The sequence below is a fragment of the Coregonus clupeaformis genome, chromosome 29, assembly GCF_020615455.1.
Source record: "Coregonus clupeaformis isolate EN_2021a chromosome 29, ASM2061545v1, whole genome shotgun sequence".
NCBI classification, from domain to species: domain Eukaryota; kingdom Metazoa; phylum Chordata; class Actinopteri; order Salmoniformes; family Salmonidae; genus Coregonus; species Coregonus clupeaformis.
Genome location: NC_059220.1, coordinates 28,990,966 through 29,018,899, shown reverse-complemented (window position 1 = coordinate 29,018,899; position 27,934 = coordinate 28,990,966). Strand labels below are relative to the sequence as shown.

Sequence of the window (27,934 nt, the reverse complement as noted above, 5' to 3'; positions counted from 1 at the left end):
CGTTTTCCAGGCGGGGTTTTAACGGTCATTCACGAGCGCAGAAATATAGTATGCCTCTGATTTATCAATGATTATGTTGCGTGCAACAGTTTGATAAATCACAATCATTTGTTGTGCACGGAAATCCTGTAGAGATACCGAAGAGTCAAAGGGAGCTGTTCTGCAACATCTAGTTTTGTGGACGGGCTGCACCAATAGCCCACTACCCTTGCTATCTTTGTGTCGACTTTCTCCTCTCAGCACTCGTGTGAGAAATACTGCGAGCCACCAGCCTAGGAAAAGCGGTTACCCGAAAACTCCGTGGAAAGGGGGTGGCAAAGAAGAGCGAGTAGGCTAAAGATACCCGTTTGGTGCGGAAAGAAGATTTCGTTTGGAAAAGTTTATATAGTTTAGTTCACAATGTCTTTGTCAGTACCCCAGAATGGAATCAAGGCGGATAACGAGCCCATTATCGAGCTCTTTGTGAAGGTACGTTCCAGAATAGATTCTACAGCAGGCTGTCGCATTGGGAAAAGTTTGCTCCTTGAATGTATTTTTCTGAATAATAAGTTAACGTAGATATTAGGCCTAAATTAACAAATGTATTTAGTCGGACACGTTTTTTTTGGGGGGTACCGGTATAAAGTAAATATATAAACTACTTTTCTTTCTTGGAGTGCATAGGACAGTTAATAAGTGGGCTGTCGTTATTTATGTACCATTTGATTATATTATATTGCTTCCATTTGCATTCAAAAACGGTTACTTTAAGTACTGCGCATACAGTTTTCCCAAACGTTTTACGATTTGTAACAATTCGAGTATAGGTTCGTTTTTGAGACCCTCCCAAAGTGTGGCCATGTGGGTAAATATCAGACGTGAAGGGCGGATACCGCGGCTCTGTGCTCTTCCCATCATCAGGAGGAGAGGGAGAAAAAGCATCCATCCCCCTTTTCAAGTGTGCCTCGATTTTATGTAACTTAACTAAGCGTGAATTATACATGTAATGGAAAGATTCGCGATAGCTTATTAACCAGTGCAACATTGTAGCATTCACTCAATCGAAACGATACATTGTAGCACCGCCACCGGGTGGTCGCACGCTGGTCGAAACAATGTAGCGGCCCTATTGAAATACAATATTTCCAGCCTGTCAAAAATTGGATATCTGTAAGGTTTGGAAGGAGATGACAGATGGAAGAAACTCTTTTGATATTTGTCAATTGGAGAGAGTTAGAATATATTTACAATTACTGGGCTTATGTCCTGTTTAGGCTGATAATGGTAGGGGTTCCCCACAAGTTTATAAGAAATCGGTGACTCACTGGCTTGGCATTTTCACAGAAAAGGGAAATAAGTATTTGCCTTCCAGACTAAAATCCAAGTCTGCCAAAATGAGGATACCTTCCTCCCCCTTAGTTGGCATGTAATACAGCTTGTTGTAGTGACCGTGTCTCTAAGGAAGATATAGCTAGCTTTTTGACCTTGCATTTCAATATTGTAAAGTTACTCAATTGAAAAAGGAAATTATGCACTAGAAAGTTTGGGACATCACAGGCTGATATCTGACCTGGAATAGGACTGAAATGTTTTATAGGGTGTTTCTCAATGTGCATACTACCTGCTCCACACTCATGCTCCAAGTGCATTCTCCGTGGACTTTATTTTGAGTACGTTCTTGTTAAGACAAGGGTGTGGAGAACACATAAAACATTTCATTGAGAAGCACTCGCACTCCTCCTACTGTATTACCTCACGCTGCATCTCCCCATTCACTGAACCTTATTCCTGCCAGGACAATGGCAACAATAGAGACTAAACAAGATATAAACAAAGCAAATGTTTTACTTCATAATTATCAGCTAGATGTGAATCGTAATCTAGCTAGCTAGTTAAACAGGCAAAAATTACCTATAATTAATGTTATGTAAGGTAGATGTCAATTCTTCGTGGCTAGCTAGCCAGTTAGCCCTACTGACTTACTATGGACTTACCCATTCACGGAACCTTCCTTCTTCTAGCCAGGACAATGGCAATAGAGACGAAACAAGATATACACAAAGCAAGCGTTTTACTTCATAACTATCAGCTAGCTATATGTCAATCGTAATAATGTAGCTAACCAGATAGTATAACAGGCAAAAATGACCTAAAACCAATGTTTTCCAAGGTAGATGTCAATTCTTCGTGGGTAGCTAGCTAACAATTCTTTGTGGCTATCTGGCTAGTTAACAATAGTAGCTAGCCAATTAGGTCTATTGACTTACTATGGGTTTACGACCTATGCACACTACAATGGGTATTGTAGGCAGGTAACCATGCCAAAATTAACACAGCATGTATTTATTAACGTAGCAAGATAAAATATTGTAGTCAGGCAACATATGAGATGTGAACAGACATTTCATTCCAATGTCTGAGTGTATTTTCTCTCGCTTCAGCTCAATTGGCCACCATTGATCAGCATCATTTTTACGTGGTTGCGTCATATTTCTTTGCATACTTTCCGTTGAAGCTTGCGTCAATGTATGCTTCAAAATATGACGCTGCCACGTAAAAATGATGTACATTTTCTTGAAATCAATGGTGGCCATTACTTGAGCTGAAGTGAGAGAAAATACACTCAGACTTTGGAATGAAATGTTGCCTATTCACATCTCATATGTTGCCTGACAACAGTATTTTATCTTTCTACGTTAATAAATACATACTGTGTTAATTTTGGCAGAAGAAAATAAAAAAACTTTCCGGATCACAAACAAGGTTGATGGGAGTCTATAGGTGTCTCTCAAAATGCATACTACTGTGCTCCAAGCACGCAAATTGGAGCCCTCCGTGCTCTGTTTCGCATACTTTGATTTGGACTCATACTCCGACCATCCCGTGCTCCAATTTGCGTGCTTGGAGAACAGTAGTATGCATTATCAGAGACACCTATAGACTCCCATCAATCCTGTTTGTGATCCGGAAAGTTTTTTATTTTCTTCTGCCTGTTGCTCGGAAGAGTAGGAGAGGCAAAACAGGGAGAGGGGGTGGAACCCCAGTGGGGTAAGGGGGTCTGAATTCAATTAGGAAAAAAACGTAGAGGCCTTGAACCTGAAACCAAGCTTTATTGGTGACGTAAACTCATTGCACTCCTCTGAGCAGTATTTCACTGGTGATTATGATCATACTGGTTATGATGCTGACAGTGTGATCTAGATACATGCGGCTCTGTTCTGCATCAAAGGCTACAGTTCCCTTGACGTGCCATAGGCCCATTTGAAGTCCCCATCTTGTGACTGTCGAATTTGTATAATCTCTTTATTTTCAACTCTTCATTTCGCAGCTTTTCTCTTATTGAATTAAACTCCGACATTGTCCTTTTTGCCGGAGGATCTTTTTGCCTCAGTGGATAGACATGAACTTTATCTGCCCGTTCCCAAAAGCATTTGGCAATTGGCGTGCGTAAAGTTAGGCCCTAAAGCTTAGGCTTACACACTAATGCCAGATAGCCTAAAAATTATGAAAGAAAAACCTCAATGTAGCCTATAGATATAAATTGCACAATAATTATACATTTATGGCATTTTTTAAATGTATTGTTTTGTCTTTATTCAACCCGCCCTTCATCCATACAATATTTAATGACCCTAAGTCAGCCCACCTCGAGTATATAAACTTGGGGCGCTGTGTGTTATGAGTCAACCTGCGCATCACTAACAGGGAGGTGTTAGTGACAGCTAGCTAGCTAGCTAGCTACCCCAGTCAGCCACCCCTCGCTGCGTACAGGAGCAGTTACATCATCCCTGGTGACATCATATGTGGCAACAACCACTTCCCAGTCCAACCCTCTCTTGTGCTGTGTGTGCTCTCTCTGTAGTGCTTGTGTACAGATCGTCCCCCATTGTCCGTGTGTTTCTGTCAGTGTGTGCACACAGAAAGTGAGGATTTGATAGGTGGCACATTCTCTCCCTACATCCTATCCATTGCTCTGTAGTAGAGGCAGACATATAACTCATCCATTATTGATGCTACAGGATGTCCATCATTGTTCCCGCTCTGCTGCTTTAAACACCAGGCAGATGTCTTAGACAATGAGGCAGGCATGCACGTTGCCATAGGCACCACACAAACTGTGGCCACTGGGAACAGCTGATAAGGCTCACTGTGTGCTCTCTGCATTGACTGGTGTAGTGGAGCCGTCATGGCACCTCCACATCCTGATCCCCATTCATCATCCTGCTAGCGTCTGAGAGGAGAGACATTAGCGGCATTGAAACTAGCTGACCCACCTAGATTGTGAGGATGATATGAGGTTATTGCCTGCTTTAAATCTACCTGCTGCAGTGTGTACTGTTGTCTTACAAGGTTTCTATGGAAACAGTTTTTATTGTAGAGGTGAGTTGTAGAGGTGAGTTCAGGCCTCAAGGTTTTATTAAAGTGGAATTGCAGAATTAACCTGATGTAAAATCAACCCTTCAGCCCCTGCGATTGTAGCCCGGCTGGTGTGACTCACGTGGTATTTAGCGAGGGAGAGCTGTGACACACTGGTCTGGACAAGAGTCCGTTGTTAGGGCTGTATTCGCGCAGAAGTTGGCTTGAGATGAATTGATTGGTTTTCTCAAACAGTTGTATAGGGGGGATTGAGACCTCTTGTTGTTTGGATTTGAAAATCCAACAGTTTTATTGGAAGGGGGCGGTGCTCGGGTACTGTGTATGGCTGTCCATGTGGGTGTTTGAGTGAGAAAGACAGAGGCGAACCAATCAGTAAAGAGGTGTATTTTTGTCCGCTCATATAGGAGCAATAAAGGTCTAGATTATTATGATTTTGATTTATCAGGGGGTTCTGCAATTCTATCCATTTTGCCATGGGGTGGAGAGACATTGTTGCAGTTTTAAAGCAAATTTCCTGCAATTCTACACATTTTGCCATGCCTTATGCCATGTTAATATGATATCTGAGTGAGGGTGACTAACAAAATCAAAACCCTGTGTGCCTGGTCGGTATTCGGACATGATTTCTGCAAGTTTATATAGCTGGCTAGACCAACTTAACAATCAAAAAGTTGTTAGCTGACATGGCTAATTTAGTGACTGCCAGTAGCTAGGTTTCCATCCAATTGGCGACTGATTTTCATGTGAATATTCTAAAATCCGCATTAAGAAAATATGCATATTTTCCCACCAGTGGTGTGTTTCCACCAAACGGACTTGTTGCGGATAAAAATCGGTGCGTGATGACATAGTACACACAAAATGTACTTTTTTGCTTAAGTGTTCATGTACCGAATAAAAATCTAAAGTTCAATGTGTTTCCATCGGATGTTCAACTCTACCAATAGTTTTGTCACAAAAACTGTTGCGTTTATATAGCAAATGTGCCTACTCTGGTCTTGGCACATGCGCTCTAGCCAACAGCTCGCAGATACAGTGCGGGTAGACTGTGCGGGTAGGCTAGTCTACATGATGAGATTATTATAGACAAATGAGCAAGATTATTTTTATTTGTCAAACGGCAGTCAAGCATCCATCATCATGTCACCAGAATAAGACCCTCAATATTTATTGGAAAGGAGCATCAAGCTCATCACCGTGCACTTTCACCACCCTGTGAAGTTCATCATAATTTATTTAATGGTTGGGCCTACAAATGGGGGTGTGGGCCACCAGTTGCCCATCCCTGCTCTACGGGCGTATATCAAAATTCCATTGTGGCATCTCTGCTAGTTTTAAAGTAGAGGAAGTTCAGGAGTAAAAACAAACAAAATATAATTATTTTAAAATTGACTGTGTCCATAACATGTGTATATATAAGCTGGAAGTAGAGGCCTAAGCATTGTTTTTCACTAGTTTACTCCAATTAGGGAAGGGGTGGTGGGAAATATATTTTAAAAAAGGATGTGTGTGTGTGTGCGAGAAAAAAAAAACATATGGGGGGATTGGAAGTGATGCAGACAATTACATTGATGGAAGTTACAATCTATCTGCAATATTAAAGCTAATCTACCCCTTAAAAAAAACAAACATGTGAACTGAATGACTAAGTGATTATTATGAAGTTTCTGTTAGGAGACTGCACTGTTCATCATGTGCACTAATCACTTTGGTTTGACCCTCCAGCACTGGACAGGAAGTGTGGTAATTTTTCCTTGATGACCCATACTACCACAAGACTCAGGGCATCGCTCATCTATAGGCACACAAATGCACGATGCCACAATGACCCAGCACGCCAATATCATGCTAAATTACTGTATGGAACAGGAAGCAATACAGATGACTCCACATATGAACCCAGAAAGGACATGCTTTCATCTTTAGTTTGTATGCTGTCTCTCTGCCAGCAAGTGTGCCAATGCTGTCATCATGCTGGGATAAAGGCACACCTCCACCTCCTACCAATGAGGAAGGCATATAATCTATGGATTCTATTTCTATGGGTGAAAGCAGTGCCAATAAACATTTAAAGTAATCAATTCTTATGTCCTGTGGCTGGAAGGGGGTCCGTCTGTGCTTTTGTGCTACTCAGAGAGAATCACATGGAAACCATGTCGACAGAGCCCAATTATGTACCAGTCACTGGTTTTTAAAGAACCCCTGCAGGGATGTCCTCCCAGGATAACATCCTAAAGGTCAACACACTTCTCCCTCAGTCTCAGGCCAGAGAGACATCACGAAAAGAGCTGCTCATGTCCTACACTTCCCTCCCTGTACTGTCTGTCTGTTTGTCTGTCTGTGTGACTCCATATCATGTGAGATCTGCCATCATAGGATAATAATAGTTTGGTATGAGAATTATTAGGAACAGCTTGTACTCTGGCAAAAACAGGATATGTTTAGTTTACCTTTTCTAGATGTCTTGGCAACTCTGTCCTCTTGCCTCTGCTTAGTCATGCCATTCTGTTGTCATTGTCTAAAATTGCAAGATCCACAGTTTACACACTCTGGGTTGTTTGTGTCCCTGCAGTAACTTTAACTTGTGTCACAAGTATATACTCGTATCAACTTGACTTCAACTGATAGCATTCTACATGTCAATCTCAATTTGCCACTTGTTTGCATAATTACTTTGAGACCATGAGTATAACACATTCTTTCTCCCCTGAGTGGCACAAAGGCAATTGAGTAGCCTGTTTAAATTTTTTTTTAGTAAAATCAATATAGCAGTTTATTCTCTCCAAGTACTATTGTAGTGCTGCAGTCAGCATCATGAGTTGGGGTACAAAGATGAATGGTCTGGAACAGTCCTGTAGCTGTGAGCGGTAGCTCTGCCCTGCACTGTGCAGCATCTGGGCTCAGAATGCTTCATCATTAAAAACTGTTAGGACTGGGCCTCGGCCAAATGGACACTGCGATGTAACACAACACAAGATGGGGGGGTGTTATAATTAGGGCTGTCCCTGACCCCAAAAAATATTGCTAGACCGAAAGTCGTCTGTTCTTTCGAACAATCGATTGGTCGACATTTTGAAACGTGTATTTTTCCATATATCGACACACCCTATGTGTTTTAATAAAATCAACTATATGCGTTGAGCTTATGGTTTCATTAAATAAGACAAATGCCTCGAGGGCGCCAGAAAGCTAGATAACCAGAAGAGAGAAACCCTAACCTGACCCAACTATTCTCCTCCCGCTCCTGCTGGATTTCACAGATTCTGCCATTACTCTCCTGAAGTTGCCGGTAATAGGCTACACGAGTAGTCTGCAACCTTTCTCATGTGGAATGCCAATTTCTTACCATTTCTACCATTCTGCGTGCCAGTTATGGTTTTCATATGCACGTTTTCGTGAAACAGTTTAATTTCATTTATAATAATGTCTTCATATCTCAAAATCATTGTCATGTGGTTAATAAAAATGATATCTAAATGAAAATGATACAAACCTAAAAAGTAACTTCTATTGCCAACTATGTAAAAATAGCCTACATAAAGCCAACAAATAAAAACATTGGCTACACATGGCCTGTCTGCAACGAATTTGAAACATTGTATCAACTTTTAAATTTGGTCCAGCCCGAAGCCAGAGTTTCCCACGCCAGTGAGCTCTGGCTGTAGGCTATTTTCGCAAGGGATAAGAAGCAGCGCTTGACTTGGGCAGGAGCTCACCAGAGCTGAGTACCTCTTATAGAATATTAGCTCAAAAGTATTGTGGAGCTCTTGCACCTAAATATAAACAGTAGCAGCACCCAAAATGAGTACCGGAACCTATTTCAGTCCAAGTCAGGCACTGATTAGTTATCAGCTAGACCTATTTTATGACCTTTCCACTGGATCAGATCATGACATTTTCCCCTTTCACGCTGAGTGGTTATCGAAAGGGAGAGAGCTGTAACATTGATAAAATACATTGAGGAACTATTGTAATTCTCAATGGATGTAAAACCGACTTCATTTGCTTGCTGTTTGAGGTGAAGAAAACATTACTTTGAGAAGCTCCACAGGTCATTAGTGGTGGTGTGTTAAGCCAATCAGAAATACTATCAGATCCCCACATGGGCACATTTATATGCCTACATATGCGCAGGCCAGGTAGCCTATAGGTCTACTTCTATGCGTGCGCATCCTTACTCAACAAAAGACAATGACTAAATTGACAACCCGTAAATGGAATGACATAAACCAAAACTTGTTTCTCACAAGTGTAGCATAGGTTGTGCACTCTGCAAACAATGTGTCCACTCGACAATGAGAATGGACGACAGAAATAATAATATTGAATGCATTAAAATAAATTACCGTAACCAAAGTAACAAACATTGTAGATTAGGAATTAACGGTAAATGTACTACTGGTGATATATGTAATGGGGAATTGATATACACTAACAATCAAACAAAAACAATTCACACAATGAAGTTATGAAACAAATTGGCGGGAGAGAGCGCATTCTGGAGAGAAGTGCATTGTGCATCTGGGCACATGGTCAATCCCACGTCTGCATTGGCCATGTAGCATTTACGGTGATATTGCCTCAGCAGAAGTCAGGGCATTCATACTTCTTGCGTTTTGCAGAGCAGTGCAGAGCTGTTGTCAAGGAAGTTGGTTTGTGTTTATACAGGATCTATAACGTCAACCAATCATGTCAATGCGGAGCTATACAGAGCCCTCTGCATTGTTACAACATTTGGTAGGCACATGTCGGTGCGGTATGGAGCTCGATTTGGCCTCTGCATGCCTCTGGAGGCGATGCGATTGTGTCACACCCTCCATATGGAGCCTCCGACCACATTTTCAGATAAAGCATAAATTGACTTTTAGTCTAGGCCTCCGCAATGGATTAGTTCTCTGAGATGGGTGCAAATATATAGACAGTACCAGTCAAAAGTTTGGATACACCTACTCATTCAAGGGTTTTCCTTTCTTTTTACTATTTTCTACATCATAGAATAACATCAAACTATGAAATAACACACATGGAATCATGTAAAAGTGTTAAACAAATCAAAATATATTTTATATTTGAGATTCTTCAAAGTAGCCACCCTTTGCCTTGATGACAGCTTTGCACACTTGGCATTCTCTCAACCAGCTTCATGAGGTAGTCACCTGGAATGCATTTCAATTAACAGGTGTGCCTTGTTAAAAGTTAATTTGTGGAATTTCTTTCCTTAATGCGTTTGAGCCAATCAGTTGTGTTGTGACAAGGTAGGGTTGGTATACAGAAGATATCCCTATTTGGTAAAAGACCAAGTCCATATTATGGCAAGAACAGCTCAAATAAGCAAAGAGAAACGACAGTCCATCATTACTTTTAAGACATGAAGGTCAGTCAATCCAGAAAATGTCAAGAACTTTTAAAGTTTATTCAAGATCAGTCGCAAAAACCATCAAGCGCTATGATGAAACTGGCTCTCATGAGGACCGCCACAGGAAAGGAAGACCCAGAGTTACTTCTGCTGCAGAGGATAAGTTAATTATAGTTACCATCCTCAGAAATTGCAGCCCAAATAAATGCTTCACAGAGTTCAAGTAACAGACACATCTCAACATCAACTGTTCAGAGGAGACTGCATGAATCAGGCCTTCATGGCCGAATTGCTGCAAAGAAACCACTACTAAAGGACACCAATAAGAAGAAGATACTTGCTTGGGCCTAGAAACACAAGCAATGGACATTAGACCGGTGGAAATCTGTCCTTTGGTCTGATGAGTCCAAATTAGAGATTTTTGGTTCCAACCGCCGTGTCTTTGTAAGACGCAGAGTAGGTGAACGGATGATCTCCGCATGTGTAGTTCCCACCGTGAAGCATGGAGGAGGACGTGTGATGGTGTGGGGGTGCTTTGCTGGTGACACTGTCAATGATTTATTTAGAATTCAAGGCACACTTAACCAGCATGGCTACCACAGCATTCTGCAGCGATACGCCATCCTTCTGGTTTGCGCTTAGTGGGACTATCATTTGTTTTTCAACAGGACAATGATCCCCCCCCCAAAAGAAAACGTTTTTTATTTTTATTTTTTATCCATTTTAGAATAAGGCTGTAACGTAACAAAATGTGGAAAAAGTAAAGTGGTCTGAATACTTTCCGAATGCACTGTGTGTATCTATCTGTTACTGCTCGACTAAAAAAATATTGGTAGACCAAACATTCGACCAGCTCACTAATTGGGGTCAACCCAAGTTACAATGCACTATATCAGTGATGTTTCGAAAGACCTGACCATATACACTGAGGGTACAAAACATTAGGAACATCTTCCTAATATTGAGTTGCACCCCTTTTTGCCATCAGAACAGCCTCAATTCGTCGGGGCAAGGTGTCGAAAGCCTTCCACAGGGATGCTTCCCCATGTTGACTCCAATGTTTCCCACAGTTGTGTCAAGTTGGCTGGATGTCCTTTGGGTGGTGGTGGACCATTCTTGAAACAAACGGGAAACTGTTGAGCGTGAAAAACCCAGCAGCGTTGCAGTTCTTGACTCAAACCGGTGCACCTGGCACCTACTACCATACCCCGTTCAAAGGCACTTAGAACTTTTGTCTTGCCCATTCACCCTCTGAATGGCACACATACACAATCTATGTTTCAATTGTCTCAAGGCTTAAAAATACTTCTTTAACCTGTCTCCTCCCCTTCATCTACACTGATTGAAGTTGATTTTACAAGTGACATCAATAAAGGATCATAGCTTTCACCTTGATTCAGCTGGTCAGTCTATGTCATGGAAAGAGCAGGTGTTCTTAATGTTTTATACACTCAGTGTAGGACTGGATATTTATTTATTTATATTGTTGAGATTCAACAGTTACATTTATGTTTGTTTAAATGTTCTGGACACATCTCTCTCGGTGAATGAAAAGCATGCTGTGTGCTCATGCCATCCTGTTCAGAGGAAAGGCTTGGTGCCTGTTAGGAAATTGACATTTGAATCCTTCTGCTCCCAAGGAAGCCCTCTGCTAATGAGGCATTTCTCCTGTAGACCAATGACAGGAAACGAGACTAACTTAAACGGCAAGGAATGAGGGAGAAGGATGGATGGGCAGTGAGAAAATGGAGGAGAAAGGGGGAACATAGTGAGGAGTTCAGGATGTGTTGAGATAGGGCAGGCAGCAATTCGGACAGAAACACAACATTTATAGATCAGCTTTGCTTCTGACATCTTCAGCTCTCTGTTACATCAACTTTGCTAACAGGGTGCTCCAGTGCTGGACCTCAGAAATGTAGGGAATCTACCCTGAGGGCAGGCAGTATAACCCAATTCGATCCCATCTGCTTATGTTTTACATGCTGCTTGTATCTTCACACAGGTTAAATGAGCGACAGCGAGCCATGCCTAGTGTAGTTCAAATGAGCGATGAGGCTGCTGTTGGTTTGTGTGGCGATGGTGCAGGCTTTGCTAAACTGGCAAACACCTATAGCACAATACTGGAGCCAAGGGGTCGTTCAGAATGGTCTAGACTGTAGTCGTCTTTTCAGGGAATCACTCCATTTTGTGTTAAAGTTGCCTCTATCAGATTGTAGAAGGCTAAATGTAGTATTTTACAGGTGTGTGTGTGTGTGTGTGTGTGTGTGTGTGTGTGTACAGAGTGATGGGGAAGGTGAGGAATGTAGTGTATGTCTGAGTCACCTGTTTGGGGTCTGTTTTTGATGTCGAGGTGGAGGGTCACAGTACACCCAGACCTCGGTGTGAGCCGGCCAGTGCTGAGTTTGTGTTGGAACACACTCTTTAAACAACCGTCACAGGGAGATGAGCAGGAACTGTTTCATCTTCACTTCTCCTGCACACCTGCTTCCTTTTCTCCCTTCCCTGGTTTATATCTTATTTGCTTCTAACTTTACCTGAATCATGTTTCACTCAACTTCATACCCGACTTTCAGTTGTAATTTTTATACTGTATTATTATTCTTAACCTGGGGAGAGTAATCGGTCACATTATTGATGACTCAGAGTGAGCTAAATCTTATCCCTCTCCACCCCTTGGTCAGTTTCCCAAAGAAGCTTTCATGTTAAAAGATTAAAGTCCTCTACCTCTGTAGGCCTGTCTGTCTGGGAGACGTTAGGTTTCCACTCCATGTCGTCCGCATGAGTCAGAGCCACACCAGGGTGTGATGCATTTCCTTTCCCGTAGGGCCTTACTCCTCCACACTCATCTTTCTGACCACAGACCCAGCCTCATCAACCTAGCCCTAGCCAAGTCAGCCTCAGTCCCTTGCCTTCCAAGTAACAGCCTTACATCAGCCAAACCAGCCAACTCGGCCTATCCCAGCCCAGTCAGACCCAGCTGCCCCAGTCATCCCAGCTCAGCCACGCCCAGTTTGCATGCTTGTCCAGCCTAGGGGAGGCGTGACATAACATGACCCTTCCCTTCCCAGAGGACATTCCTCCTATGTCGCGGAGCGCTTGTTGGCCGACCCCCGCCAGCTCCTTATTCGGTAAAAGTGTGGCCTGAACTCGAGCCCGCCCAATTTAGAATGTTAACTGTAAGTGGAGGGGAGGACATGCCCATCATGTTACTAAAATTAGGCCTGGATCAGACAGGGCAGAACTCTCCAAAGGAAAAACAATAGACATGCTACCAGTCCCGGTCTGAAGCGTTGATCAGCCACCACTCTGGTGGAGTGTTTTGGCCTCAATGATGAGGACTTTTAAAAATGTTATTACAAAGGCACTGATGAGAATAGCCTGACTGGTAATTTTATACATTCCCTAAAGTGTGTGTGTGAGAGAGGGAGACAGAGTGGTACAGCTCATGATTATATTGCTGTGATGTTCCTAGCCATAAAATGGTATGGGACATGAGGAAAAAGACACCTTTTTGTTAATGCCAGTTAAAATTCTGAGTAGCCAGTCTATTACAAAATCCTGAAGCTAGTTGAGACCTACAGTACCGTCAGACTTGACATGCCTCAAGATGGTCATTACACCAGTAGCTCCATCAGCGTGAGGGTGAAAGCGATATCATGATCTGAGGTCACCTCAACGCTGGTGACATGGCAGTGTGTGTCTCCTGTAGATGGGGGTGAGATGGGGATGACTGAGGTCCCATTGTGCTCCGGTGGGCCTCCCTGGACATTCTGTGACTTCGGCATGAGTCATCCTCTCCACTGGACGAACTGTGTGTGTGTGTGTGTGTGACGTGCCTGTGTGTGTGTGCATACATGTGTCGGTCTGTCTCTGTGTTGGTTCAGGTTCTCTCGTACTTCTATCTCAGAAGCCTAACGTTCTTTAGTAGTTGTCAGCTGTTGTAGCATGTGTTGCTTGCTGTAAGTAAAATACCAACATTGGCGCAATGTGGAATCTCTTGAGAATTTATTTGGAATATGATGCAATCATCAGCAACTCCTGACTAAATTTAACATGGAAATGAATAAGATAAATCGATAGTGCTAGGCTAAATCATTTACTGAATGATAGCCGACTTGTTAAGTTATATTTTTCAGTAAGTACTGTGGGATTGCAGTTTTCTTACCACATAAAAAATGTGAAATTATGATCACTGCTGAATCACTGAAAATGAAAATAAACGTACATCAGTGTGATCTCATGACCATATTAGGTGCTGGCCCAAAATAATTTCTTACCTCACATTACATTTTATTGGTCTGTTTTTTTTATCCAGTAACATGCACCGAACCGTCCACAAACAGTTTCTGCTGGGTATTCCCCACAAGGAGCTCTGTATTCACAATGCAGAATGCAACAGTTCTGGGACACTGCTCAAAGCAATGGATACTTGAGAGAGAACCGTGTTGGAGGGCCTGTTACACCACTCAGAGAGACGGAACTAAGCCATGATTTTAGTTATGACAGTTAACGGCTTCAGACGGGGCTTAGTGTCACAGCTACCGTGTCCCTCAAATACCCCAAAATCGGATGGGGTTGTATTTTAAACCGTTTGTAGCTATATATATATATATACTTTATTTTTATTTTTATTTATTTTTATTTTAAATAATAAGTCATTTTATTGATTTGAACGTCTTAAACATTTACAGTGGCTTTGTGAATATCTACACATGACTTCACTGTAAATCAGCTTCTTTGTATTTGTCTTGAGACAGTTTCTTTGTGAGTGTGTTGAAGATACAGCTGTGTCAGAGGGGACGTACAGCAGAAATGCACCGCTACAAGCATCCTTACCCTCCTTGGCGGGACCAAGAGGACATTTACGGAATAGTTTCTACCCCCTGCCTCTACTGAGGGGCCCAGGATGGGGGAGGGTAAGAGGAGAGCACCAAGCAGCACGCTACTTCTGAAGCGAATAATGCCGAGTGTGGCTTGTGCTCTGCTTTCTTTTCCCCTAGACCCTTCTCATCCACTCAATCTATTATTTTTGTCTCCCTTTCTCCTTAACTAGATTTATGCTAATCGACCAGTCTATTTCTGTCTTCCCTCATTTTCCACCATTCTCTCTTCCTCTCTATCTCCCTCCCTCCCACCCTCCGCTCGCTCCCTCCGTCTCAGAGAAGGCAGGGCTGCAGGGAGTCTGTGGCAGTAGCAGACTAGGGCTTGGCTCTCTGCAGCTCTGATATGTGTGTACCTGGAAGATCAGACCAAGGCCTGTTTTGATGTCTGCTTTCTGCTTTAGCAGTCTGCAGCCTCCAGTGGACAGGATCCCTGCCATGTTCTGACTGACATAGTTTGGCTTTCTCATCTGCTCTACCATGGCTGGCCATCTCTGAGCACTGGCTTTGATTTAGCTCACCCCTAAATCTGCTGCTCACGCCATTCATATACTGAACATGGCTGAAATCCATGTATTTTATGTCTACGTACCATTTTATTCTCAAAGAGATGCCGTTCACATGGATACCTCTGTGAAATGATAATCCCCTCTTTATTATGGGCTGCATGTCATGCGAGTCTGTTCTCCATCGTCATGGGAACAGTAACCATGTCATACTGTCATTCCTACCCCTAACACATAGTAACCAACAAGAAGTAATCTCTCTGAACTCTTGGTAGCTAACAATTACCTGAGATTTCAAACAGAGCAATACGATTTGATAGCTAACCTTTCATACACAGGACAGGAATGGAATCATACGGAGGGGACATTGAACAAAGGTTGTGATCTAATCCAACCTTTTGAGATATTGAATTGAGCTCTAACAACAGATAGAACAGCAGCTCCAGCCTCTAGCAGCAGGCAGATCAAATGGAGAGAACACACTGGACCTCCACACCACAGAGAGAGAGAGTGAGAATCAGCAGACTGGCTGTACACACCAGCAGGGTGCTGCTAGCTGGACACCCTGCCTGGAACAGTCTGGGAAGTCCCCTATTCATTCATAGGACCACTTTAGGCCGTGCCTCTACAAAAAAAAAGTAAAACAGAAAAATACATTTTCAATTGTGGCTACGTATTTATTTTCTTGTTGATTTTATTTATGGACATATTTCTAGTGGTAGAGGGGGACGTTAGCTCCATGTGAAGTAATACGATTTTATTAATGTTCCATAAAGCCCAGCCCTATGTTGGCACAGGTCTGTCAGTCCATAACTCAAAAGTCTGTGGTATGCTATTTTAATTAGTGTATGCATGTCTTTGACGTTGGAATGGGGCTGAATCTGAGAGGAATTTTCCTCAAGATACCCTCTGCACTGGTCAGAGGGAAGGGGGCACCAGAGAAAGAAATATGGAGAGGAGGATGGATATGCGAGAGGATATCTACAGATACAAAGTACACAGATCCAAGAGGGAACATGCAACCATTCAGTTTAGTGAAGACTTGTTACAGTTGGAGAGGGAAGAAATTCCTTTCGTCAATGCTCCGATGACCTTCAGTCCCTGCCCTTCTGAATGGATGAATACTGGCCATTCTTCAGAATGAACTGGCTCTGAGAATGGCCTTCCTCTGAGCTCACTGTCTCTACGGAGCACTCCATAACCAGTTGTGTAAATCTGGAAAGGGGGAAGATTCGGACCGTATGAAAGGGGCTGAGACTATGCTTGAGTTGATCCTCTTAAAAGAGGAAAAAACATAATGAAGTGGGACTGATGTCAGAAAATACATTGATGAGATCAATAGTGACAGTAGCAAGATGATGTGAGTAGTGTTGTATCGCTGTCAATGCCAGAAATCAAAGCACAAACTCAGAATGAGCTGGTTTTAAAACTGAAAATACTCTTACTATTTACTAGTAGAAGTCAAATCAAAGGCTACTGGCTTTTCCAGCTATAGTATGTTTGCTTACACAAGATCTTTACTCATTAATATTTAATTTCACTTTTCCGGTCACACTTTATTTGGATAGTCCATCTGTAGATACTCTACAGATGGTCATACTATCTGTTGATAAGCAACTGCTTGCTAAGGCTAGGGTTTAGAATAAGGGTTAGGGTAAGGGTTAAGTTTGGGGTTAGGATAAGGGTTAGGGTTAGTTAGTTAAAATGTTACTGATAGTTAGTCTGTAGATGTTCTACAGACTATCCAAATAAAGTCTTACCCACTTTCCTAATTAGTAATTACTGTACACGTGTAACATATTAATATTACATGAGGGGAAGATAGTTGCATTAAACTCATTTTCTTTGATCTCCCATCTCTTCCTCACTCCCACATCTATTACTAATACACACACACACACACACACACACACACACACACCCAAAGCTGGATACTGGCACTTGCCTGTACTGAAGAGTCCTGTTGATATGGACCAGCTTGAGGGGGAGAAAGGGAGTGGGTGAGGGGGAGAGTTTGCTAGCGGTGGTAGTTGGAGAGATCTCTGGTCTGGTGTGTTTATAGGACACTGTGTCTGCCAGCGGAGTGTTTAGAATATTCTCCTCACTGCCTCCTTTTTACTGCTTGGACTGGAGGTCTGTGTGTACACTATTCTAATGCACAGTAGTAGTTTGTCATACAGTGGAGGTGAAAGTAGCAGATCTATTTGAGGAAGGGAAAATTCCCTGTGTGGTGATGGATCTCTACTAGTGGGTAGTTCCTCATTTTTCCCCATGTCCAGAGATTGTCTGATAACAGTAGTTTGGCCCGGTTTCTTGTTTTGGATAACAGGTTGTCCATCATCGTTCTTCTAAGAACTAAATGTTGTTTTACAACTCAAAAGAAGTGATGGTCTCACAGTGAAGGATGAGCAGGCTGATTAAGCACTGTCAGACATATCATCCTTCCCCTCCCACTCAAATACATGGTCTAATGAAACACAAGAAGCTGTCCTGCTCCCTTTTAGTCACATCAGGGGTTTGTGTTCCACTTGGCTGACTGTCAGTGTGGATGAATGGAGGCGGCTGTGGAAGTGTGCTAAAGCGTTTGAGACAGAGGTCAGCCTGCTCTCTGGGTGTAGGGGAGCTAGTCTCGCAACCGTGTGGAAGAATCATTGTCTGCTCAAAATAGGCCTGTGCTGAGTCAGTTCAGTAAAACACCCCTGGTCATTGGAAATTGTACAATCGAGGTCTGATAATGTTAGTGTTCCAAGACCCTTGCATTTAAGGCTCAACCTTGACTTTATTGTGATCAGCTTACAAGACCCATTTAGATCTTTGTCAGCCATGTTTGATTCCCTGCCTCTAATCCAGTATTTCTCAAACTGGGGGTCCCGAGTGTGAAACAGACAGTATTTTAATAGACTATATACACTGAGTGTACAAAACATTAGGAACACCACCCTAATATTGAGTTGCACCCTTATTTTGCACTCAGAACAGCCTAAATTCGTTGGGGCATGGACTCTGGAAACTGTTGAGCATGAAAATTCCAGCAGCGTTGCAGTTCTTGACGCACTCAAACCGGTGCGCCTGGCACCTACAGTACTACCATACCCCGTTCAAAGGCACTTCAATATTTTCTTTCCCATTCTCCCTCTGAATGGCACACATACACAATCCATGTCTCAATTGCCTCAAGGCTTTAAAATCCTTCTTTAACCTGTCTTCTCCCCTTCATCTACACTGATTGAAGTGGATTTAACAAGTGACATCAATAAGGGATCAAAGCTTTCACCTGTCATGGAAAGAGCAGGTGTTCCTAATGTTTTGTACACGCAGTGTATATTTGTATTGGAGATTTATGTCTTTGCCTATTCGATCTGGTTACTAACACTGACCTGCGGTACTGCACCAAATTCTTGTCAAAAAAACATCTGTGGTTCAGAACCGCATCTTGACTGTTGACCAGTCATCAGCATGGTGGGCGCATATCCAGATTAGTGACTAGAGAGCACTCGTTTCAGTCTGCTACAGATGCGTCTTTGACAGAACAATGGGCTGCCTGCCGATTTTTCATTGATCATTTTCATAATTCAGATAGGCCAATTTTGGCTATATGTCTGTAACATCACACTGCTTTCAATAATTATGGGATGAAAATGTAACATTCTGGCGAATTTATTACGATATTTGTGAGGAAGAAAAAGGCTACAGACAGACCATGCTTTCCATCCGATCCTGCTCTGGACTCCAGAGAAATGACATGATATCCCTAGTTGATATTGGCTGCTAACATGAATTACATTCAGCTCAAAATGCAGGTGTAAAACAGTCTTTCTTTATCTTGCTTTTTGAAAATGCATCACCGTTAGCTATAATGACAGGCTACATTTGCGCAGAGATTGTTTGCGTGTGCGGGGGTCTCGAGGTTTGAACCACTTGCGGGTCAAAAAGTTTGAGAACCACTTCTCTAATCCATGCAGCCATCTTTGGTTTTACAGGAGCCTATCATACAGATACAATGTCATGCGAGTGTCATCCATTATCTGTAAATAATGCTGATGTAATCTTAACTAAACTAACCTTCTTCCCTTGCTCTCTCGTAGGCGGGAAGTGATGGCGAGAGCATCGGGAACTGTCCTTTCTCCCAGAGACTCTTCATGATCCTGTGGCTAAAGGGAGTGGTCTTCAATGTCACCACAGTGGACCTGAAGAGGTGAGTGAGGGAGACTACACGCTACCACGTCACACTAGCTATCTTGCTCACTCAACCACCACGTTACACTAGCCTTCTCACTCACTCCACCACCACGTCACACTTGCTAGCTCCTCCACCACCATGTCACACTAGTGCACTCACTCCACCACCATGTCAAGCTAGCTCCTCCACCACAACGTCACGCTAGCGCGCTCACTCCACCACCACGTCACGCTAGCTCCTCCACCACAACGTCACACTAGCTGGCTCCACCACCACCACGTTACACTAGCTAGAGCACTCACTCCACCACCACGTCACGCTAGCTCCTCCACCACAACGTCACACTAGCTGGCTCCACCACCACCACGTTACACTAGCTAGAGCACTCACTCCACCACCACATCACGCTAGCTCCTCCACCACAACGTCCCACTAGCTGGCTCCACCACCAACACGTTACACTAGCTAGCTTCTCCTCCACCACCACGTAACACTAGCTCCTCCACCACCACGTAACACTAGCTAGCTCCTCCACTACCACGTAACACTAGCTAGCTCCTCCACCACCACGTAACACTAGCTAGCTCCTCCACCACCACGTAACACTAGCTAGCACCTCCACCACCACGTCACACTAGCTAGCTCCTCCATCATCACACTAGCTAGCTTCTCCTCCACCACCTAGTAACACTAGCTAGCTCATTCCCCCAGAAGGGATCAGCCTTCTACTCTTCCTCTGCTCCTGGAGGGCCAGGGGAATGTTCTCTCTCTCTTCTCTCTCATTGCCTCCCAGAGCTTTTCTGGGCTCTCCACTAACACTTTGATCCAACCCCACCTCAAACATTTTCACCGCCCTTACTTCTTATTTGGTTTTCCCATGACCTTTCCCAACCCGGGGAAATCTGGAAAATAAACAAGCTGCGTTCTGGAGAGGCTATTTGAGGTTGTAATCACTTCCTCCCTAGATTTGGGGGTAAATTGTATTTTTCTTACTCTAAAATCAAAGCAAAAATGATCAAAGCAGAATCTAAAAGGATCATCTTCCCCTCCCAAAGTAATTTGAACACTATTTAGTCTTGGCTGAAACTGCAGCAAACTTCCTTGCCCATTTTCTGTAGAAGGCTGCCTGGCAGCTCCTTACCCAACCATTATTTTTACATTTTAGTCATTTAGCAGACGCTCTTATCCAGAGCGACTTACAGTTAGTGAGTGCATACATTTTCATACTGGCCCCCCGTGGGAATCGAACCCACAACCCTGGCGTTGCAAATGCCATGCTCTACCAACTGAGCTACACGGGACTATATCCCTCAATGCATCATCTAAACACTTCCTGATTGTTTTTCCTCTTCCCAGGCCAGGGCTGTTGCCATACAGTATGTGTGATTATTTTCAGATATAGAAATGGACTCTTGATTTCCATGGGCCTTTCATCATTGCTGTCTGACTGACAGTATAGTATACAGCAGGCACTCTGATGAAGTGTTGTAAAGGGGATAGCTCAACCATGCAGATACTTATGCATCGCTTAGAATCTCTTCTCCTGAGAAAGCTCAAACACTGCTACCTCTGCCAGGGTTGGTCCTGTGGGTAATCTAGAGTTGGAAACAAAACAAGACAAGACTGGGTAGTACACAGAGCAACCTTCTCTTTTACTTTTGGAGGCACCGGGATGTTGTGTCTTTGGCTATCTGTGAATGTATTTGCACATGTATCTATGTCTGTGTGTGAGGGTGTGTAAGACGAGCTTCCAGAGGTCTTGTAAAAGGCAGTGGAGGGTGTCCGCCCACTTAAGTGTCTGTTTTCCCCTCTTTTGTCAAACATGTCTTTGTTCAGCTGTTCTGACCACATACTGCTTTGGCCTTTTTTAGACGACTGATAAAGGGTTCACTTTTTCCACACAGTAGTGTGTCAACAGAAAGAGGCAAAGTATTGCACAAATATGTCCTATTTTATCCCTTTTTATTGCTGTATGGAACTAAAGGACAGTACATTTTATAATCTTAAGTTTTGTGACCTTGCTATGGAAAACTATTAAAAAAGCCTTTTTGGCTCAATTCTTTGAATAACATATTAAAGCATTTTTATTTATATTTTTCAGAGTACACTTACCCCCTCCCCCTGTTCCTTAATGTTGCCATGGGGCGAGGGTGCTTCCTGTGCTCATGCCAAAGGGTTGAGGTCACTTCCTGTTTTTGGGGGCCCCTGTGACTAGTTGGTCTTACGAGTCTGTTTCACATCTCCCCTTGTAGGGAGACCTTAATCACTGTACTTCGCACATAACATTGCATGGTGACATGGCCTGCAAGTGAAGCAGTCTCTATATATAGATCAGTGGTAGGCAGTTCTCTGCATCAAAGTTAATTTGCGGCAAACTTTTTTTGTGAATTGGCTCAGACACGACAAACCAGATACAATAATTTTGTTTTTTCTGATTTTACTTTGAAATTCATTTATGTATTTTTTTGTTTGATGATTATGAAACATGACTCAGGGCTTTGTGTTGTTGATGGGTCATTCATCACACACTCATTATGTTCTGTGTGTTCATCATATCTCACCTCCCAGAGACATCTGGAACAAAAGAAGCCTGCTCTGAGCACTGCGGACAGAAGAATGGACACGGACACATGCACAAACTCACAGGCGCATACATCACCCCGTTGAAAATAAAGTCCAGCCCAGGGTGTCTGAGGGGGGATGGCTGTAGAGGGCTAGAGTGGTCTGGAACAGTCTAGCATGGAACTGTGTCCTGTCTATGGGCCACAGCCCACTGATCTGCAAAAGCAATAGAACTGGGCCCTGGGGGAGACACAGAATAACGCTTTAATGATAGTTGATTATTTTTAAAGAGTAGATAAAGACTAGATGGATTATAGGGATATAAAGGGATAGATTAGTGAGTAATCTGTGATGGCTCAGTTTTGTAGTATAAAACTTTATTATCCCCAGGGGGAACTTGGTTTTGCAGCAAAGTCATCCATACAAACAAGACAGACATTTCAACAACATGAAGGAAAGGGGGATACCTAGTCAGTTATTCCTACTGAATGCATTCAACTGAAATGTGTGTTCCGTATTTAACCCAACCCCTCTGAATCAGAGAGGTGAGGGGGGCTGCCTTAATCGACATCCACGTCATCGGCGCCCGGGGAACAGTGGGTTAACTGCCTTGCTCAGGGGCAGAACTACAGATATTTACCTTGTCAGCTCAGGGATTCGATCCAGCAAGCTTTCAGTTACTGGCCCAACGCTCCTACCCGCCAGGCTACCTCTTAACACAGTATAAGATATGCATTGCATTTGGCTGATTTTGAGTATTTATTAGTGCGTTGTGACATGCCCACTAAATCCCCTCTCTTCTCTGCTCCCCAGGAAGCCTGCAGACCTCCAGAACCTGGCCCCAGGCACACACCCTCCTTTCATCACCTTCAACGGGGAGGTCAAGACCGACGTCAACAAGATCGAGGAGTTCCTGGAGGATGTCCTCAGCCCACCCAAGTGAGTCGTCTGGTCTGGTTGGCAACGGGCTGTTACACCCACTAGGCACTTCACATCACACTGCCTCCACGAGTAGATACCTACGATACAGTATACACTCTGCTTGTCAGATCTAACCAGGTGTGTGTGTGTGTGTAGGTTCACCAAGCTTGGCGCCAGACACCCTGAGTCCAACACCACTGGGATGGACATCTTTGCCAAGTTCTCAGCCTTCATCAAGAACTCCAAACCAGATGCCAACGAGGGTGAGCTTCCTCTCCCTACACAACAGATATATATATTATACACACACACAAAGTTTAGTTCCAGGTTACTACTCAAAAGTCAGTGGACGAGCAATACTCAGAAATTGAGTCACACTGGTGGCGCAGGAAGAGTTCTGTGGTTGCTAGGCAACAGCGGTAGCCTGAGGTGATTGGTGGCTGGGTGAGAGTGTGGGTCTGACACGGGAACACAGTGCTTTTGTTCTCTGGGGTGGCCTCTCTCTGTCCCCAGGCTCATTCCTTCCCCTGTTTCCCATGTCACCTGGCTGGGCTGTCTAAAAAACATCCAAACAGCCTGGTAAAAACAACAGAGAGAGATGGCCTGGACATGAGCTCAAAGCACCTCTCTTGTCTTCCCTAGCTTTGGTTTAACAGCCATGCCACAGCTATAGATGATAAATTGCCTTATAAAAACTAGCTGATAACACAACAATCATATTGTGTTATGACCATGGGAAGACATGATTTGTACAAGACAACAGATGACAGTATACTGTAGCTTTGCCTCAGTCATATTGGCTAATGTTTCTCTGTCTGTATGCCATGTTAATCTGGGGTCAGCTGTTTTATGACATACAGTATCAGTTCATGTTGTTTGGTATCTTGGATGGTATGGTTTCTATTCGCCACCCTGCGGTAATATTGATCCATCGTGATGGTTGGCTTTGAATTCCTTCTGGGCTATGTCAACACTACTGCTGACAGTCATATCTGAATGATAAGCATGCCCTATTTATAAGACTGTAAATGTAAAACACATGCCTTGTCACACTCTCTCCAACTGGCTACATACGCTGCATTCAAATCAGTAGACTTTGCTCAATAAACCACAATGAGTCCATCCCCTGCTATCTATGTTGGCTGCATGGACCACACCTTATTTGGGGGCTCAAGAAAATGCCAAAACTGGGAGTGAGGAATGTCTGAAAGTATTTATGCAAGGCAGCTCTAGTTCTGCCATCTTGCTATGCAATGCTGCCCTCTGCTGTATGTTTCCTGTAGTGTTTGTTTGGAAAGGGGTCCAGAATATTCAACAATGCAGGCAGGCTGGTTTGTGAATGCTATAATGCAGGTGACAGTTGTTGCGATAGTGTAATGAGAGATGATAAATGTTCCTTTTTCTGCTGTAGGTCTGGAGCGTGGGCTGTTGAAGACACTGCAGAAGCTGGATGAGTACCTGCGCTCCCCGCTGCCTGACGAGATCGACCACAACAGCATTGAGGACATCAAAATCTCCACTCGCAAGTTCCTGGATGGTGACGAGATGACACTGGCTGACTGCAACCTCCTGCCCAAGCTGCACATTGTCAAGGTGAGACTGAGGATGTTAAACAGGATATTACACATACATTACAGCTGAGTTAGCAGAGTCCTTATAGTCCATGAGCCAGACCCCCAAATATGGCTCTTCGGGCTCACTTGGGGTGCCAATGTCTCATAGTGATTTCTGTGAAGGTCTATGTTCCTGGAGTTGGAAAATGTGTAATAATAGTGCAGCAAGTGGAGCTTTCTCCGGTTATCACTTTCTTTCATCCATTCCTCCTTCCCATTAATTTTTCCCTATTACAGACAATGTCAGTATACAATAAGTTATTGCTCACGTATACCCTTTAACCATATATAATTGGAAAGCTTTGATTCACAGCTATCCATCAGACACATTTTCTGAATGTTCAGGTCAACAGAACTTTGACCTTTGACCTCTGGGGTACATATCATAATTACCTTTGCTTTAAAAAGGAAACCCTGATACATTTTAACATTGTTTGACAAGTGATTCTGAAAATATAACCAACTTTGAAAGCACCAGCTACAACTATTGTTTAAAAATCGCCCATATTATGCCATTGACATTAGAATAATGGAAGCTTAGCCATAGCATTCCATATAGTGGGGCAACTATGTTTTTGGATTGTAACTTTGCTGATAGAGGCACCAAATTTCACACACACAGTTAAAACAGTTTTTAAAAAAAAGATTTGTAGATACAGGGCCATCACTGGAATCACACAGAAGTATTTTTCCAATATGGCCACCAAACAACTCAATGGGGTCTCGTTGGATACATTTTGCATGACCATACCTGTATTAAATAGAATACACAACCAAATGAGCCAGATGTGTGTGTGAGATGTTACAGATGTTTTTGAGGGAGCGTGCAATTGGCATGCTGACTGCAGGAATTTCCACCAGAGCTGTTGCCAGAGAATTTAATGTTAATTTCTCTTCCATAAGCTGCCTCTAATGTCATTTTAGAGAATTTGGCAGTATGTCCAACCGGCCTCAGAACCACAGACCACGTGTAACCACGCCAGCCCAGGACCTCCACATCCGGCTTCGGGGGGATTTCTGTCTGTAATAAAGCCCTTTTGTGGGGAAAAACTAATTCTAATTGGCTGGGCCTGGCTCTCCAGTGGGTGGGCCTGGCTGCCAAGTGGGTGGGCCTATACCCTCCAAGGCCCACCAATGGCTGCACCCCTGCCCAGTCATGTGAAATCCATAAATTAGGGCCTAATTAATTTATTTCAATTGACTCATGTCCTTATATGAACTGTAACTCAGTAAAATCTTTGAAATTGTTACATGTTGCGTTTTATATTTTTGTTCAGGGTATATGTGAGCAATAACTTGTTGTATAGGCCAGGGTTTCCCAAACTAGAATACAATACAATGTTTGACGACATAGTGTGAAATGCTTACTTACAAAATTGGTTAGGAGCCCGTACAACGGCAGCCATCTCCTCCGGCGCCATTATTCCCCAAGTGAGCCCGACCTACTATTATAGTGGACTATTATAGTGATCACTCATCAAAGCTTCCTTTGCTGATAAGGTAGCACAATGCTGGAATGCTGGTGTTTGCAAAACATCTTATGCAAGAGTATCTTGGTAGCGCATGCCATTCTGCTACTCAAGTCATGTTGTACCACTCTTGGCCTATAGAGGGACGGGTTCTCTAAAAGTTTGTTCTGAGACTAACTTACTTCATCAATGTCCCCCTCCATCCACAGGTGGTGACCAAAAAGTACAGAGGCTTTGACATTCCCAAGGATATGACTGGCATCTGGCAGTACCTGCAGAACGCCTACACACGCGAGGAGTTCACCAACACCTGCCCCAGCGACAAAGAGATTGAGATCGCCTACCAAGACGTGGCCAAGAGGCTGGTCAAATAGGCCCATCCCACATCCACGCCCCCCTACCCCTCCCCAGCACTGGGACTGGTCTGTTCAGACACGAGAAAGAACTATGGACTCCTCAGTTAAAGCAAACCTAATGCATGAATCTCTTTGTTCCTACTTTTCTCTTTTTATTTTTGGAAGATCTCTTGAGTACATGAAGAAGCTCAGAAAGGTCCATTGCTTTTGTTTATTGCTTTTTTGTTGTCTTTTTTTTATGATGATTGTTTTGAGGCGTCTGACTGGCGAGGTGGTCGAGATACCTGCCAGATTGGACGCAGGCTGGTGTGTATCCGAGCTTATCAGTTTTGGAGGGCCATCAACACACACTCCTTATAAAGTGGCCTTCCGGCTGACCCTCTGATTCCACACGGGAATATGGTCACAAGCATTTTTTTCTGTTGTCTGTTCAATATTGATTTGCTTTTTAGGCTTGCTATGATAATGACCATTACAAGACTGATTTTGTGTGTTGGCTAAGGAGTTGGTTTAAACAGTGTTGAAAGCTTCAGTGTTTTTGGCTCTAGAGGGTAAATGAGGGCAGGTTTCACTGCATGTAGTGCATTAGACGCTAGGCCAAACCACAGAGTTTGACGACATAGTGCGATATGCTTCATTTTACTGTTGCATTGCTTGAGTCAATTGGAATAACTATAATACAGTTAAGGCTACCTGTTGTCCATGCTCTGATACCATTTACTCCATAACCTTGTATGTGGACACATGGGTGCAAACATCCATGTCAATTATGCTAGCTGAGCTCCGTCTACAGTAGACTTAGAGATGTACCTGTACCAAGTCCTTAGATGACATGTTTTCAGCTCAGGACAAGGGAACCTACGATGCATGAAATATTAGATAATATGTAGCAAACAAAACCAACCATTTGGACTTCTATGGGAATACAAACTGTCCTTCATCACTGCGTTGCCTCATATCACTGCTCCATATAGACACTGACACTCTTGGCAGTAAAGCTCAATTTGCCCAAAAATAACATTTTTTTCTCTCCTGTAAGGTATGAAGGGAAGTCTTTAGCGTGTGTTGTGCTGGTAGCAGTGGTAGTTTATATTACACTTCTGCCACCAAAAAGGGGACATTATTCTGGTCTCACTGTGGATTGAATGACTCCTGTTATCTAAACTAGTGAAGTAAATGAAAACACACACTTGCCGTCTCGCTTTCTGCTATAGCATACAGAAGAACCCCAATGTGCGATCAGGCAGCAGAAAAGGTGACACTATAGATATTTATGAGAAAAGGCATTGGGGAGAGGAGAATGGTAATGTAATGACCATCATTTAGGATTTCCTTTTCTCATTATTTAGAATGCTCTCAACGGTAGTGAATGTAGTATTCTGTCATAGTTTCAAAATGCTTTAGTGTGGATAAAGCAAAAATATATATTGGTTTGTTTCTTCTCCCCATGTTTTGCCATCCTTTCAGACATTTGTTGTAATACAAATTTTATAAAAGGATTTGTAAATATTTGTTTTGATTATTCAGAATAAGCCTTTTTTTTACCTGCTTGGGTTTTAGTACTAGAAGACATCTCCTCTGGCCTTATTCTTATCTGGCCTCTTGCTCAGATGGTTTTCAAAAATCACTACAATGATGAAATGTGTATGTCAATTTCAGAAGAAAAGATCCAGGCTATGTCATGGCTTTGTTTTTAAACAATATTGACATTATTGAAATAAACCTATTATTGGGA

At 43.0% G+C, this 27,934-nt stretch overlaps 1 protein-coding gene across 1 annotated transcript; it reads left to right on the top strand.

The window, feature by feature from the left end:
- The first annotated feature begins 11 nt into the window (after window positions 1-11).
- LOC121545004 (chloride intracellular channel protein 4) lies at window positions 12-27,934 on the top strand. Its single transcript, XM_041855321.2, has 6 exons — window positions 12-468; window positions 19,184-19,293; window positions 22,654-22,779; window positions 22,918-23,024; window positions 24,173-24,354; window positions 26,053-27,934. The coding sequence occupies exons 1-6, from the start codon at window positions 400-402 to the stop codon at window positions 26,215-26,217; spliced, it is 759 nt and encodes a 252-aa protein (XP_041711255.1). The 5' UTR covers window positions 12-399; the 3' UTR covers window positions 26,218-27,934.

Coding starts and splice junctions, on each gene's coding strand:
- LOC121545004 (XM_041855321.2), top strand. CDS start 400: ATGTCTTTGTCAGTACCCCAGAATGGAATCAAGGCGGATAACGAGCCC. Junction 19,294..22,653: donor ACCACAGTGGACCTGAAGAG/GTGAGTGAGGGA, acceptor TCTGCTCCCCAG/GAAGCCTGCAGACCTCCAGA. Junction 23,025..24,172: donor CAAACCAGATGCCAACGAGG/GTGAGCTTCCTC, acceptor TTTCTGCTGTAG/GTCTGGAGCGTGGGCTGTTG.